The sequence below is a fragment of the Raphanus sativus genome, chromosome 3 (assembly GCF_000801105.2).
Source record: "Raphanus sativus cultivar WK10039 chromosome 3, ASM80110v3, whole genome shotgun sequence".
In the NCBI taxonomy this organism is placed as follows: domain Eukaryota; kingdom Viridiplantae; phylum Streptophyta; class Magnoliopsida; order Brassicales; family Brassicaceae; genus Raphanus; species Raphanus sativus.
The window spans coordinates 5,886,961-5,902,444 of NC_079513.1; the positions used below are offsets into that span (position 1 = coordinate 5,886,961).

Below are 15,484 nucleotides of genomic sequence, written 5' to 3' on the forward strand. Positions count from 1 at the left end.
TCGCTTCTACCCTCAAAAGTATTCAGCATCCACGCCGATTGTTTAGACTCCAAAAAAGCTCACATAAATTAGAAATTAGTCGTTGTTGAAACATTTTCTATGAGCAAGCTTCAATTCTGCATAAACTGAGCTATATCATGAAGATAAACACATGCAAATCATGAAACTTTATCTTGTGAGAAAACTTTGCTCATCATCTAAAAGCAAAAATTAACTTCTTCGGAGATAGAGATCAAGGATTACCAACAATAAAAAGAATCAGTTTTGATAGAACAGATAGGATTTTGGAGATAAAAGAAAGAGAAAAAGCTTTAGAAATTTATTCAAATCACCAAGCGAAAAGCTAATCCGACAAAGCAGAAAAAATCGACCTTAACAAATCAAAAACATAAACAAACAAGAACATCTGATCTATAAATCAGAAGATCATTAATGTTCATGTCTTCACCTTCTCTGTAAAGGATTCGAGTGAGGAAAAGGAGAATAGAGAGAAAACTAACCTCTTTAGAGGAAGACTCTAATAGTATACTTTTTAATGTATAATAGGAAAACCTTCTTGGTCCAGTGCTTTGATCAAAAGTTTATTAATGATTTTACATCAAGATCTGAGTTTTAATTATCAGAAAAGAAGAATCATTTAGAATATTAGAGAAAAAACTTAGAAAAGATCTTGAGTATGACGCTAAAGTATCGTCATGAATGAATCTCGTAGGATGACAAGATAATACATTCATGCGTAAATTTTCATAAGACAGCTATCGTCAGCTGTAATAATATTATATAATATAATGGCTATAATTTGTAATAGTATAACTAAATAGTGTTAAAAAGTACTCTAATGGATTTTCAAATACTAACATGGGTTATTTTGTGATCGTTATATAGAAAAATTTAATAAAATGACTATGCCTTGAAAACGGTGTCAATCTGTGATACAAATAGACAACACAATCCTTCATGCACATGTGCTTGAATATAATAGACACAACAATAACATACTATTGTATTTATTCTATCAATATAGAATAGATTGTGGGAAAACAAGATTATAAGTATATAAAAAGAGTTTGATTTCCTTAGTATTATAACTATATCAATAAGATATAGGAGTGAAAAGTAAGCAAATAGAAAGGAGTAAAGAAGAGTAAGAAAAATAAATGGAGGAAAATGAGGAGAAAAAAACGAAAAAGAGGAAATAGAAGACTAAAGAAAAAAATGAATAATGATAAGTGAAGAGGAAGAAAAAATGAATGTAGAAGTAGTCGGAAAAAGTGAGAATAAACATTTATTACAAAAGCATTTAGAATAGCATTTACAAGATACTAATGTTCTCCAAATGCTCTTTGCTCAATGCTTTCTTATAGAGCTTTTGGTAGAGCATTTACATTTAGAATATATAAAAATTTAAAAATATTTTGTCAAAAAAAAATATATATAATTAATTTATTTTTATTTAATAATATAAAAATTATGTTTATAATAAAAACTAATTTAAAAAAATAAAATTAAAATTAAATATTTTTAACTTTTTTAAAATAAAAATATATTCAAATTTAAAAAATATAATTTATATAATTACACATATCATTCAATATTTTCAATAAAAACATTACATAGCGTAATATATATATTTATACTATATATTATAAAATAAACATATCGATATTATTTAGAAATAAATAAATTATATATTAATTTTTATGATAATATTAACATATGAATCATTTACTGCTCTACCAATTAATAAATAATGATAATATACATATATATATATATATATATATATATATATATATTACATAATCTATTTACTTTATTTAATAATATTCAAAAATATTTTATATTCAAATAAATTTATATTTTAAAATTTTTGCATTTATTTTTTAAATAATAATATTTCACATTTAAAAAATAATTTAATATATGTTATTAAATAAAATTAATTATTTTTAGTAACAATAATATTATAATTATATATAATATATATATATATATATAATATAAATATTATAATTTAATATATACTATTTTAAAATAAATATATTATATACTAAATTTTATAACAATTTTAAAATTGTATAATGCTACTATTCTATCACTCATCTTATTAATATTTTTAATGAGAGCATGCAGCTTCTGTAACATATTGCTTCTACGGCATATTGTTTTACAATATACTGCTACTACTTCTTCGTAAGCTGTACCAATCGAGGTCTAAGTTTGATTGGTGTTAAAGCTTTCATGGCTTTAAAAAACTAAAAAGCCTTTAAAATCTAAATTTTACCAATTAGACTTTTCACGGTATTTGTCATTCTAAGTGGCTAAAATCACTTTAAGTTTCTCTCTCTTATTTCATGTTATATTTTATAAAGTCAATTAAACGTGATTTTTGCAATATTTTTTTTCTTTTTATTCATAAACTATTAATTCTTTTTATCCCACAATAACTATGCAACTTTTTACAAATATCTACTAATTCTATTATAAATATTTTTAGTCAATAATTTTTTTATTATTCTTGTTCTTCTAAAATCCATATTGCATTATCTTTGATGTCATATATATGTATTTATTTATTTATTTATTTCATTATTAATATATTTTAATATCATTAAAAGAAATATTAAAGTAATGTTCACATATTCTATATTTCAAACTATTATATATATATATATATATATATATATATATATATATATATACACACATTTAAACTACCAATTAAAGTTTGTAAAGCCAAAATTTCTACGGGCATAATCTTAAAGCTAAAACCTAAAACGAAAGTCGTTTCCAATCTGAGCCTAAATTGTTCACCAAAATCTATAACACTACTAAAAGAAGGATATCAAGCTCCTTGAGCCTGTCCAATAGGATTTAAGTAACTGTCCACGTCATTTCATTTGCGATCTATCATGTTTTGGGCTTATATTTTTACGGCTCTTTCTGATTTCACGGCTGTTAGTCCATGTGAGTCTCCATTCTCCACGCTGTGTTGTCGTAACCCTATCTTCTTCATCGCTTACCTTTCGACTCCCACCCCTTCCATTTCTCATCTCTCCCAATCCGTTTCAAGGATTAACTTCACCGCAATTTCTCAACTTCATCTCTCTCAAGGCCGATGGACCCTAATTTTTCTGTATCGAAGAAATGAGCTCTCTCTCTCTTTCGTACGCCGATGAATCTTTGACGTCTTATCTTCCTTTCACCATCTGAAACGGTCCGGCGTCGTGTTTACTCCATTGATTCACTCCCCCCCCACGATGTCTTCTTCAATGATTTGTTCCGATCTACAAGCCGGTGTTTTTATGTATAAATATATGTGATTATTTCTCTTCTTGGACTCCATCTTTGAGCTTGCTTGATTGATCATGATAAACTATTGTTTCGTTAATTTGTTTTTACATTGTATCTTAGGGGCAGAGAGTATGTGAGAGCAATAGATAGTGAGAGAGGAGATAATGAATGGTGGTGATGAGATCAGAGCTTCGTCGTTTTAGATCGGAGATTCTCAGTTCAGGCGAAGAAGTTCGAGAAGGTGTCTTCTCATCGATTCACTTTCCTGTATTTTTATCTGCATCTCTGTTTGCTTCCTTTTCAATTTATTTTATTTTATTTTATGTTAGTGGTTTCTGTTTGCAAATCTATGCTCTGTGATTACAATTAAAAAAAATTTGCTCAGACATATGTGTGTGTTTATTGTAATTATCAACAGGCTGTACTGCTTACAACCAAGGGACTGGACGAGGAACGTCTGTGTTAGAATTGGTTGCTGCTTTTAAAAAAGCTTCTCGCAAGGTAAACATAGCGCTGAATGAAATTAAAATATCTCTTGAATGTTTCTGTGGTATAAAGTTGGTTGAAACAAATAACATATTTTGCAGAAAATACCTATCAAGCTTTGTCCGAGAAGGGCAGGAGATGCAACTGCAGTTTATGCTTCAACAGAGAGAACTGAGAAAGAACTTGGCTGGAAGTAAGTTAAACTCTTTCACCATTGACGTTTTGGTTTTAAACTGTTGATTGCGTCATCTGATTTGGTACTTTCCTCGAACCCATCGAAGTTAGATCTTTATTTTCCTCACTGCAACAGAAAAAAAAACAATGTCGAGAAGATACGGCTGAGTGCAAAAACCTAGATTACAGAGTTGTAAATGAAAGTATTTTAATGGGCCTGAGAACATTTTTTGGCTTACTATAAAGCTTATCTACCTATCTATCTAAATTCAATCACAAGATAAGTATATGGCCGTAACTCCATTTTATTGTTATCAAATCTGATGAGGTGTTCTGTACTGGTAGAATTACATGGTAATGGAGTTTTTCCTCTTTGCGAAGGCTGATTAAAATTCAATTTCATTACATATTCTCATATCATTGTTTTCCTTAGGAAGTGATCATATATGTGTATTCAACTTACCCAATTCTTCTTTTTGTTTTCGTTAGGTAGATTGTCTTTTATTCAACTGAGCCAAGTGTTTCACGAAAATCAAAGGTGGCTTGAGGTACTTCAGGTGAAATATATTTTAAGAAATATTATTCTCTTTTTCTCTACTCACTTTTTTCACCAGATCATGCTTTCTGTTCACTTAAGCTTTTGTTTGCAGTTCTTTCAGTGAGTGTCAACCTCCACATGAGAAACAGAGGATGCAACTTAACAGAGAACTGGGTTTAGGTCCAAGACGGATCAAGTTTTGGTTTCAGAACCGAAGAATACAGAATAAGGTTTTCAACGTCTTACTTTCTCTCTTCCTCGCTTAGTCTCTTCTCCAATAAAAAAAGAAAGAGAAGTCCTTAGTTTTGCTTCACCGTCGTCTCTTCTTGCAGGCACAACAAGAAAGAGTTGATAGTTGTGCACTCAAGGAAGAGAATGATTGGATTCATTGCGAAAACATTGCCATTCGAGAAGCTCACAAACACACCATTTGCCACAACTGTGGTGATGCTCCTGTTCATGACGACTCTTTGATGAACAGAAGCTTTGAATCTAAAATGCTTCTAGCTTTTTCTTTACCATCTCATGTTCAAAACAATGATACTTTGTTCATAGAGAAGCTCCTCTCAGGCTGTCCTGTTCTTGAAGATTTCACGGTGTGTAGGGTTTTTGATGACAGTGTACCTGTTCAGCGTGTGAGATCTCAGTGTCTTAAGAGGTTTTGTGTAAAGTTTGGCCGTCAAAGAAGAATTTTTGGTAAAGAGTATGCGGTTGGTGCCAGTCTAATGAGAACTGTTAGTATAAAATCTTTTTTACTATTTTTTACTATATGTTGTTGAGACCTCACAAGAAAAGTAAGAAAATATGAGGAAACCATAAGAGTAAATAAACTAATACAACACTAAGCAACAATATGGCAACAAACATTTTTTTATTTCTGTTCAAACAAAAAGAACGAAAAGTTTAAAAACAAAATAATCTATTAAGTTTAACAAATACAATAAAATATTAAAGTTAACTAATAAAATATTAAAGTTAACTACAAGTAACAAAAAAACTAATCCTCCAAATGATTAAAAAGTTAAATCAGAAATAAAAATCAATGATGCGATATCAAATTAGAATGTGAAATTAATACAAAACAGTGAAATGAATTTATAAAAATGAAAAATATGAAAATAAATATGAAAATAATGGTTTTGGATCATAATTTTGGACCGAAAATATATTCTAAATTCCCCTAAAAATTAAACAGATGCATTAATCTTTAATATTGTAAAAAAATAAGGAAACATTAAGTTAGAAAGTATATAACCATTACGAAAGATAATAATTGTAATAAATACTCCCCTGTTTCCAAATGTAAGTAGTTCTAGCAAAAATAATTTGTTTCACAATATAAGTACTTTACATATTCCAATGCACTTTTTTAATTATTGGATATTTACGCTTTTAGGCAAAACTATTTATATACTGAAACGAAAGGAGTATTATTTAAGAGTAAAAGTTAAATAAGTTGTGAATATCTATTGAGAGTATCTTGGTTATTTATTATGCTGAATTTTAATCTAGAATAATATTTTAACTATAGTTAGCTCCGAAATTGTCTTAACCAAATTATATATAATTCATATTAAAATATTATTCAAAATCTTGCATGAAAGAAACAAAATACAATGGTAGAAAAAAACTAAAATAATATAACTAAAACAAACAACATAATAGAAAATCCCACGACATCATGAAATACCTTACCACTTAAATTATTTGTTGGTTTCTTTTTAGGCTATACTAATTATGTATCCAAATTTGATTTGGACCATATACAATAAGAGAATTTTTTTCCTATAACCACCAAAAACTTAAAATTAAGAGACTAACAATTCTTCCACTTCTTTCTCTTCTCTTAGCTTCATATATCTCTCTAGACAAAAAGTTCTATTGTAAGTTCAGACATTATTTTGCTACCATCTTAATAACGATAACATAACCCATCAATGTAAATTTTGAAATCTATAAAAAAATACACACTTTTAAATATTTGAACCATATATATTAACAGTACATCAAATTCTTCATAAATAATCTTTATAACTAACAATACATCAAATAGTTATGGCTTTCCGTTAAAAAATAGTTGCGAATTCATTATTTTCAAATTTTGTGGATATGGATTTAAAGAAACATGAAAACAACATAAATTTATTTGTCTCAAATATAATAACACATCTATATATAACCTAACATGTTATTTATAAATATTAAACAGTAACAATTAATATCATACTTTATGCTACTTGCTTTTTTCTAAGATAATAAATTGACTTTTCTTATTCGAATTATATCTAGAATATGTATTATTCGCATTTGTATGTTGTTCCAATTAAAAAAATGTGTGTATCTATATTTAGGTTCATATATTTATGTGTGTACCTTATCCGACTGATTTTGATTATGTGTAGAGTCAGAACGTTGTTAATTATTGTTCAAAAATGAAAAAAAGCTTTAAATAAATTTTAAATAATATATAATTACTTATGGATACAAAAAACTTTCCATGTAAAATTAGTATTTTTTCTTGACTCATCCATAAAAAATTAGATAAATTGACCAAAAATTATATTTTCACCATTTTTTCATCATAAACCACTAAACATCGAACATTTTCCGCGCGTAGCGCGGACATTGCATCTCGTGTTTTATAATTGCATCCCAACCAATAACTTCCAATGTTTAAAAAAAAAAAATTGTTTAAATTATTCAATATTAAAAATACGTTAAGAAACTCAACAAGTGGTTTTCGTTTAATTGAATGGTTTTCCAACTCAGAAAGACAAAAAAAAGAAGACTAAAACCCGAAGAAAGAGCAAAATCGCCGTCGTGTAAAGAAAGATGAGGAGAGCCCACCGATGCGTCATCCAATCCGAGAGCAGCGAGAGCGGATCCGAATCCGATTCCGACACTGCGATGCGCTGCATCTCGTGTCGGGAAGAGTACCACTCTCGCGACGCAGGCACCTGCAAGGAATGCTACGTAGAGGCGGGCGAGACAGAGGAGGAGCTGAAACGCGAGATCGAAGACCTTAAAGCCAAAGTCACTTTCCTTCGCTTGTCATCTTCTCTCGACCACGGTAACAGCTCCTCCAGGTCCTTCACTGATCTTGTTCTCATCGCCTCCGATGACTCCGCCGTTTCACCTCCTGTTCCCGCTCATAAAGCCGTTCTGGTTTGTTCTCTCAACTTCCTTTTTTCTTTTTTTTGGTAGATTAGTTTCATAATCATTTGAAGTTTTGTCTGTTTTTTTTTCTGTTTGAAGTTCAGATATGAATTTATTTAACTCTTAAGTCTTAACCATGAGTTTCAGGAAGAAGTAGAAGTTGCAATCGTATGATATAGTGTTAAGTTAGTAGTCTTTTGCTATTGGCAGTAACTGTGTTAGATCTCTTTTATGTCTTTCTCATTTCTTACCTATCTTCTTGCTGATTTTATGCCCTTTTGTCGGATTCTAAACTGTCTTTCCACGAAAACATGACAAAAGAGTCCGGACGGGCCTGTGGTGGCAACCACCACCCGGGTTCGATTACCCCATGCGGAAACTATCCTGTCTCTTCTGGACACCAAAGCGATACTGGATTCGATCCAGCCCAGGTAAAGCCCTCCCAAGTGAAGCGGACCGCTGCGTGAGAATGAGCCGCGAAACGGGCAACCCCTGAATTATAAAAAAGAAAACATGACAAAAGAAACTGGAATCTTGGCTTGTGTGTTCTTTTTGGGTTTGATTGTCTAATGGTCTTTCACATGTATACAATGAGAACTGTTAGTATTTTGCAAGATACCCTTTGATAGTTGTAGACTTTCGTACTAAAAAAAACGGTGAATATTGCTTGCTGCCAGGTGAGTCGTTCCCCAGTCTTCAAAGCAATGCTAGAGAACGAGATGGAAGAGAGCCGTAGCGGAACAATCAAGATAAGCGACATATCTTACGACACGCTTCGAACATTCGTCTATTATCTCTACACGGCTGAAGCATGCCTCGATGAGCAAATGGCGTGTGATCTTTTGGTCATGTCAGAGAAATACCAAGTGAAACATCTCAAGAGTTACTGCGAGAAGTTTTTGGTAACCAAGCTCAATCCGGACAACTCTCTCATGACCTATGCCTTCGCCCACCAGCACAACGCGAAACACGTGCGTGACGCTGCGTTGTTACAGATCATAGAAAACATGGAGAATGTTACCAAAAGAGAGGAATACATGGAGCTTGTGGAAAAGGAGCCTCGTCTTGTCGTTGAAATCTATGAAGCTTATCTCTCCAAACAGGTTAACACAGCTGCCGGAGGAACTAGCACAAGCAAAACATGTTAACAAGAAGTTGTTCTAGTTTCCTTTTATTCTTTCTGTTAGGTATAGCATGAGTCAGGTCAGCCGAACACTGTCCTGTGAAGCACTAGAAAATTGCTGTATTAAACACTCAAAATTGTTGCAGGAAGCATCTTTATTTCACTTCATCTCTTGTCCCTGATCCTGGTCTTTATTAAAAAAATGTTGTTTTTTATCTTTGAGACGTGGCTTAAATTAGGGTTGGGTTGTTCATGCATGATCTTGTCAGCTTATCTTACAGCTCATAATATCATACATCCCTAAGTATAAAGTATCATTCTTCAAACGATCTGTAGCTCATGTAACACATTGCCGGAAGATAGATTCTCATCAAATTATTTTGTTGGGTTAAATGTATTCTCCCCAAAGTATGATATTTTTAAATCCAATTGTAAAGAAAAAGAAAGTGCTAAAGACGCAAACAACTAAGGGTTATTGAAAAAATGAAAGCAATCATATGAAAAAGACTCTTTAAAATCAAAGGTGGAGGGAACAACACTACTCTCATTCTTCAAACCTCGAACCCAAAACCGCTAACAAAAAACACCAACCCTATGTTATGTTCCCCATTTGTCCTTCCCCTTCAAGACTTCACAGAGCTCAAAACTTTTATTTTTGGGTCAGACATCAAATCATAAAATCTTCCATTTACCGCCTTCCTCTCCCACCTCTTCTTTGGTATCGGTGGTTGATCATCCTGTAATTGCGAAATCCGCTTGTCCTGTTGGCTGTAGCAGAAAGCGGTTGCAGACGGCTGCTTATGCCAAATGCTCCTAGCGATCCCAGATCCAAGTACCCATCATCATCCATAGAATCATCCGACTCAAGGTCATCATCATAAGAATCAGATTCACCGTTGTAAGGCTCAATAACATAGTCTCCAAAAACCATAGCACCGGGTGTTGACGACATGAGCGTGCTGATTACATCACTCCTCTCCCTCTCAACTTCAAGCTTCTTCCACTTCTCCTCCATCACAGGATCAATCGCTCTCGGTTTAGCTCTCGGGTGAACCTCCTTAACATGTTTCTTGAGCTGCCTATAGCTTCCGGAAAACAAACAGCTGTCGTTCATGCAACCCCTTTTCCTCGAGTTCAGATACTTTCGAGCATCTTTCACCACAGTCCAACCTTTCACCTGACCCCGACAGAGCGGGCACAAGAGCTCCGCAGGTTTACCGCTCTTCTCCTCCTTGGCATAGGCTTTTTTGTACTGCTCTAGACAGTTTGAGAACCGGTTTCCAGTGGCGCACATGTAAGGACGGCAACCTTTGTAGTAAGAAGAGCAAAGGAGGAGAACCGAGTGATGAGGGAACTCAAGACAGACAGGGCATGTTACACCCTTCCAAGCTTTTCCTTTCAGTGACTTCTTCTTCTTCTTATGTGGCTTTTCTTTGCTAATAGTCTTTTTAATATTCTTAAGAGCGTTTGGTCTTTCCCCAGATCGATAGCGGAGACCATCTACATTAACTCTCCCCATCTGTTTGAATAAAGATATTATCAGGTGTATGAAGATAAAAAAATTGAGAAAACACTACAAAAAACTCTTCAAAAGAAATCAACAATTCTATAGAAAGTTAAAATAGTACAGTTTGTTTCTGAAACTCTCACAAAAGGAAAGAAGACAATCTAAGAGGTTCACATCTTTCGACTCAGAAAGACCTTTAAAAAGAGATATACCAACCACAACAAGGTAAGTATTCTATATGAATTTTCGATAAGCGAAGTGTCAAAACCCAACCCATCTGATTATGCCAGCCAGAGCTTTATCAGCGGGAGAAAAACCCACAACTTTCAGAGGTTCTCCCCGAAACAACTACAATCATATTTAATGAAACACAGAGCGAACGAGAAAGTAATGTGTAACCAGAATAATAACCAATACACTAAAACTCAGGGCAAAGATCGAGGAGAAGAGTAACCGTTTCGGATTCAGAAAAAAAAACAGAAAGAAAGCACAAAAGAGATCAAATTGCTTAGAGATCGAGCGTACCCAGACAATCGGGAGCGACGGATTCCGGCGGAAGAAGGGTTGTTTTGGTTTACTGGGATTGCGGAGGAGGAGACGCCCTAAGCGGCGGTCTCTACGGTGGTGATATTATTATGATAATCTAACGCCGAGAGGTTTTAGTTCTTTTATAAGGCCAAACTTTTCGGCGTTTATTCTGTGTAGGCCCATTTCAATTTCCTCTGGGCCACTAGGCCTAATACTTCTAATGATAATTTTATTTTACTGCATATTATTATTTGAGAAAGTGAATTTGTTAATTTCTTTTATTTTTATATGATTTTAAGATAAGTCTGTAATTTAATTAATATTATTATTTTAAACTTTATTTTAAAATATGTTTTTTTTTGCAACTTTTTCATATATTAAAAACCACAAAGGCCAATAGAAGATTTAAACAAGATTTGAAATAATCAAATCCAAAGCTAGATATTAGATAAATGATCATCTACCGTCATGTACGTATACTCCAATTTTTCCCACCTAAAATGTTCGATCAAAAGTTCACTGAAACGACAATGCTTAGGAAAATTTCAAGGATTTATTGTCGGAAAACAACGACTCCAATAGATTAACTTGAGCAAAGTGTGGTCACCTTTGTTGATCACCGAAGAAGAGGATAAAACCTTCATTTCAAATAGTTTAGAAAAAAAAGAAAAGAGCAGGAGTTTAGGCCGGAGACTCGTCAGAGGACCACCATAACACGGCGAAGAAACCCTAATTCTTCATTTTCGAAACTAATCTACCCGGGTCGCTTGAAGATTCCAACTCGAAGAAACTTTAGCTCGAAAATTTTTCAATACAACCTGAACGACGAATTGCACATTCAAGTTACAAAGATCAAGAATCACCAACAATCAGTTCAGATCCGAACTAGCTCACTCCAGGTTTATAGCTTTCGACATGAAAGGTGATTGAAAAACAGAGAGGAGACAACCGAATAAGTCAGAATTGAAACCGAAACAAATCGGAACTATATACAATTGATCGAAAAAACTATACAAGATTGAACAAAAAAAACAAAAGATAAGAGATCAGAAGGTGACCAGCGAGGGAAAACATCACCTACCACCAAAACTTCAAAGACAATCTTAGTCTCTTTTAGAGAGAGATGAGAGAAAATCTAATTTAACAACTAGATAAATTATCGTTTTTTAAGTTTTTTAATCTCTTAATATTCATTATTGCATTTTGGTTTATTTTGTGGATTTTTACATCAAGCATTTGTATATGCTATTTTTTATTATGAAATCCTCTACTTAGTCAAATTTCCTTTCAACATTGATATTTGTTGAAAATTTTCATAAGATAAATAATATCAAGTCAAGTAAAACAATGAAAACAAAAAATAAGAAAACTGTTAGTACTATATGAGTTTTGTTTCTTTTTAAAATATATGCGTTATTTGTTGATTTTACTGTGAATTTTGCTTGATTAATGCGTTTAATTCTTAATAATGATGGATGCCAAAAAAAAAAAAAAAATTCTTAATAATGATGATAACAAAGTATTTGTTCATATATGCTTATTTAAAAATGTGTATGCTTTTAATTTTATAATATCTCTGTCTATTTAATCACACTTAACATAATATTTATACTTTCTATAAATCTATAAATATTTTAAGAAATCATGATAAATAATACATATACTTATATTTAAAAAACAGGTATATTTATACCATAATTTCTCTTTGTATTAATATTTTATATTGATAAATATATTGTGCTCCTCTAGAGCAGGGGTCATAATACTAGTAAGAAAATAAAGGATGGTAGGGTAAAAAACGCTGGTTTGAAGAAAACTAAAGAATTAGTCCGAAGAACTATTCCGCCAACGCGTCTAAGGTGAAGATGCTGTCGGATCAAGTTTATCACCCCGATCTTAAGGAGCAACAGCTTGGTATAATTTGTACTCTCAGTTTTAGGCTTGTTTCATTAGGTTACTAAATGTGTCTGTATCATGAAATCTAATTAGATGGTTTAAGAGATGTTTAGCTTCGAGTTGTAGAGCTCTCTGAGTATGTTTTTACCTAGTGAATATTCTCAGGTGTTGTTAAGATAAATTGTAGTATATGAGGTAGAAACATTGCGTGGTCAGCCAAGAAAAGAAAAAGAGTTAATCCAATGGGTTTGAAGATTTAATCGACATGTAAATCTGTTTTGGTCTCCGAAACTGTCCGGAGTAAGAATTTCATTGATAAGAAAAGTCTATTGACCGCATTCATTCAACAAGGCAAAAATGTACGATTCAAGTTGAATCATAGACTTCAATAAATGTGGCTTTGACCAAAAATCTACAAGAAAAAAGACCATACGTGAAGGGGTCTCATACGATAGTTAGAGCAAAGAACCCAACGGTACAAGAAATGTGCAGAGATACGAACACAAAAGGACTAGCAAACCCCAATTATACATACATTACATCACATTACATATGAGATACATACACTATAACTTAACAAAACATATACACTCAAAACCCCAAAGTCACTCTCTAATTTATCCTTTTCCTAGAAGAATATGGCTGTTCAGTTTTAGAATCAAAGCCTAACACAACTTAAACAACAAATAACCAATGAATCAGCCAGAAACAACCTAAAGGATATGTCTCCAAGCAGTTTAGCTCTTACTGCCCAACCGAACCAGAGACTTGTGTTGAAGAATCATACTCCAAGTTTTCCCAATTGTTTTTAGTTTCTTGGGGTCTTATCCATCTCTCACAAATCTTCTACTTACGCCTGCTCACATACATTAGGACATAAATGTTAGAATCTGTTACAGCTCTTGATTCAGATATATTCTTGAGAAAAAGAACCAAGAGTTTCACCAATGTAGACATTCTACTAAGCTAGCCTCGTCTATGGAGAAGCGAAGATCTTGATTCCCGAGCCTGAGGATGCTAAGGGCCGTTTCACAAATGGGTGGTTAAGTAGCTCAGCTGCAGTTGGCCGCTCATCAGGGTTCACTCTGAGACATCTAATAATGAAATCTCTAGCGTCCAGAGATAATGTATCAGGTATGTCCGGAAGCTCACCCTTTCCGATCCTATACAGGGCTTGATACTGCGTGTTTGCACAAAATCTGACGTCAACTCTTATTTTTCTGGGGAAAACTCATAAATAGCTAGACCATAACCTTGAAAATGAAAGATCTAATAAAACAGTAACACTTCTAGATCTTGACTACTTACTGGGTTTTCTAGATCGCAGTAGGGGATCTTCTGAGTCAGCAGTTCCAGAACTGTACACCCAAGGCTCCATATATCAGCTGAACTTCCATACCCGTCAGTACGCTTCGGGTTAATAACCTTTAACAAAATTGTAGCGTTCCATTTAGAATCAACCATAAAAGCATAGCCTTAAATACTGTGAAAGTGAAATGAATCCACATATCTGTTACGTATGGGCCAAATAAGTCTGAGCGAACAATCACAAATCAGTAACGAGTTAAAGTAATAGTTCGAGATCCAACAATTTTGTTGGAGAGTAATATGTTTGTGTATTATTGTATTCACATAATCAAAAAAGAATAGAAAGGAAATGTGTATAATATGCCAAAACAATACCTCTGGAGCCATCCAGAATGGAGTCCCCTTGCTGGACTTTATGTCGTTTTAATTTTGAAACCTAAATGACACAATCCAAAGTAAGAAAATGACACTATTTGAGAGTAAAACCTATAGATATCAATAAATGGAAGAAAACCTTTGCCCAATCCAAAGTCTGCAAGCTTAACAGCTCCGCTTGTGTCCACCAATATATTTGCACAATTTGATGTCCCTTTTCTCGTATAAGATGAGAAGAGTAAGGGAAACCATAGGCTTAGAAAATATAGACAAGAAAGGTTTCTACTAGTCTTACCGGTGGATGAAACCTTCTCCGTGGAGATATTTCAAGCCGTCAAGGATCTGCCTGGTGTAGGTGGACACTACAGAGTCCGGAAGCTGGTATCTCTGGTAAGTTTTTAGAAGTGAACCTTGGGATACAAGCTCCAAGAAAGATGTACAAGTTCGACCCATCCCTGCAACACCCCAAAAGGGCGTTACTAATTGAGCAAAGAAAAATTTCTCAGGCAGCTGCAAGTGAACATACACCTTGGCTGCCACGATATCTTACTATATTCTGATGCTGAAGCCGACTAAGTAATGCAATCTCCTATTAGAAATGAGTCAAAAGCAAGGAGAATAAGCAACCAACAATTCAACAGATCAACCAATGTGACAATGCTATATAATAGTATATAAGCTATATATAATATCTCACCCTTTCTAGTTGTTGTATGCACTCCTGTGCCTCACTTCCTGTTCAAGAAGTGAAACCTCCTTGACAGCAAAGAAGTCCCCCATCCCTATCAATCAAAAAGTATCACCATCACTAGTATTCTTCCCAACTAAAGAATGTGACTTCAAATACAACATCAGTAGCAATCAGTAAGACGTACCTGAAATGCCTTCATACACTGAGCCAAATGATCCTCGCCCAAGAAGTTGACCCTTCAGCAAGAGGTGAGTGAGTACAGATCCAGAAGAATTAAACGGGGAGATATTAGATACTTGTACAGGGGAGTCACCACCCTCGTTTGTAGTGAATGAGCATGACTCTATCAGCTGTTCGGCAGACTCCAGAAGCCTATCCTGCGTTACCACTTCCTCTCCCTTGTCATCA

At 33.5% G+C, this 15,484-nt stretch overlaps 2 protein-coding genes, 1 long non-coding RNA gene and 1 pseudogene across 5 annotated transcripts; 2 read left to right on the top strand and 2 right to left on the bottom strand.

The window, feature by feature from the left end:
* The first annotated feature begins 2,953 nt into the window (after positions 1-2,953).
* Positions 2,954-5,305, top strand: LOC108847069 (uncharacterized). Of its 3 annotated transcripts, none has more exons than XR_001948883.2 (7): positions 2,954-3,319; positions 3,415-3,535; positions 3,713-3,795; positions 3,882-3,973; positions 4,444-4,511; positions 4,605-4,722; positions 4,825-5,305. It is a non-coding gene; the product is annotated as an uncharacterized LOC108847069 (long non-coding RNA). The 3 variants fall into 3 exon arrangements; XR_001948884.2 differs by having other exon boundaries at positions 2,955-3,307; XR_001948882.2 differs by having other exon boundaries at positions 2,955-3,535.
* A 1,925-nt stretch (positions 5,306-7,230) lies between these two features.
* LOC108845032 (BTB/POZ domain-containing protein At4g08455) lies at positions 7,231-8,983 on the top strand. The gene is made up of 2 exons (XM_057006187.1): positions 7,231-7,657; positions 8,326-8,983. Exons 1-2 carry the CDS (start codon positions 7,325-7,327, stop codon positions 8,794-8,796), a joined length of 804 nt encoding a protein of 267 aa, XP_056862167.1. The 5' UTR covers positions 7,231-7,324; the 3' UTR covers positions 8,797-8,983.
* A 152-nt stretch (positions 8,984-9,135) lies between these two features.
* Positions 9,136-10,907, bottom strand: LOC108847959 (uncharacterized). Its single transcript, XM_018621342.2, has 2 exons — positions 10,804-10,907; positions 9,136-10,290 (listed from the first exon to the last, which is right to left on the bottom strand). Exon 2 carries the CDS (start codon positions 10,288-10,290, stop codon positions 9,460-9,462), a length of 831 nt encoding a protein of 276 aa, XP_018476844.1. The 5' UTR covers positions 10,804-10,907; the 3' UTR covers positions 9,136-9,459.
* A 2,304-nt stretch (positions 10,908-13,211) lies between these two features.
* LOC130509918 (mitogen-activated protein kinase kinase kinase 1-like) overlaps positions 13,212-15,484 on the bottom strand; it is a 3,899-nt pseudogene continuing 1,626 nt past the window's right edge.

Bases quoted from the DNA above. Each gene is read 5' to 3' on its own strand.
- LOC108847959 (XM_018621342.2), bottom strand. From the start codon at position 10,290: ATGGGGAGAGTTAATGTAGATGGTCTCCGCTATCGATCTGGGGAAAGA.
- LOC108845032 (XM_057006187.1), top strand. From the start codon at position 7,325: ATGAGGAGAGCCCACCGATGCGTCATCCAATCCGAGAGCAGCGAGAGC. The intron at 7,658-8,325 runs GTTTGTTCTCTC...GCTTGCTGCCAG, and splicing joins CCGCTCATAAAGCCGTTCTG to GTGAGTCGTTCCCCAGTCTT.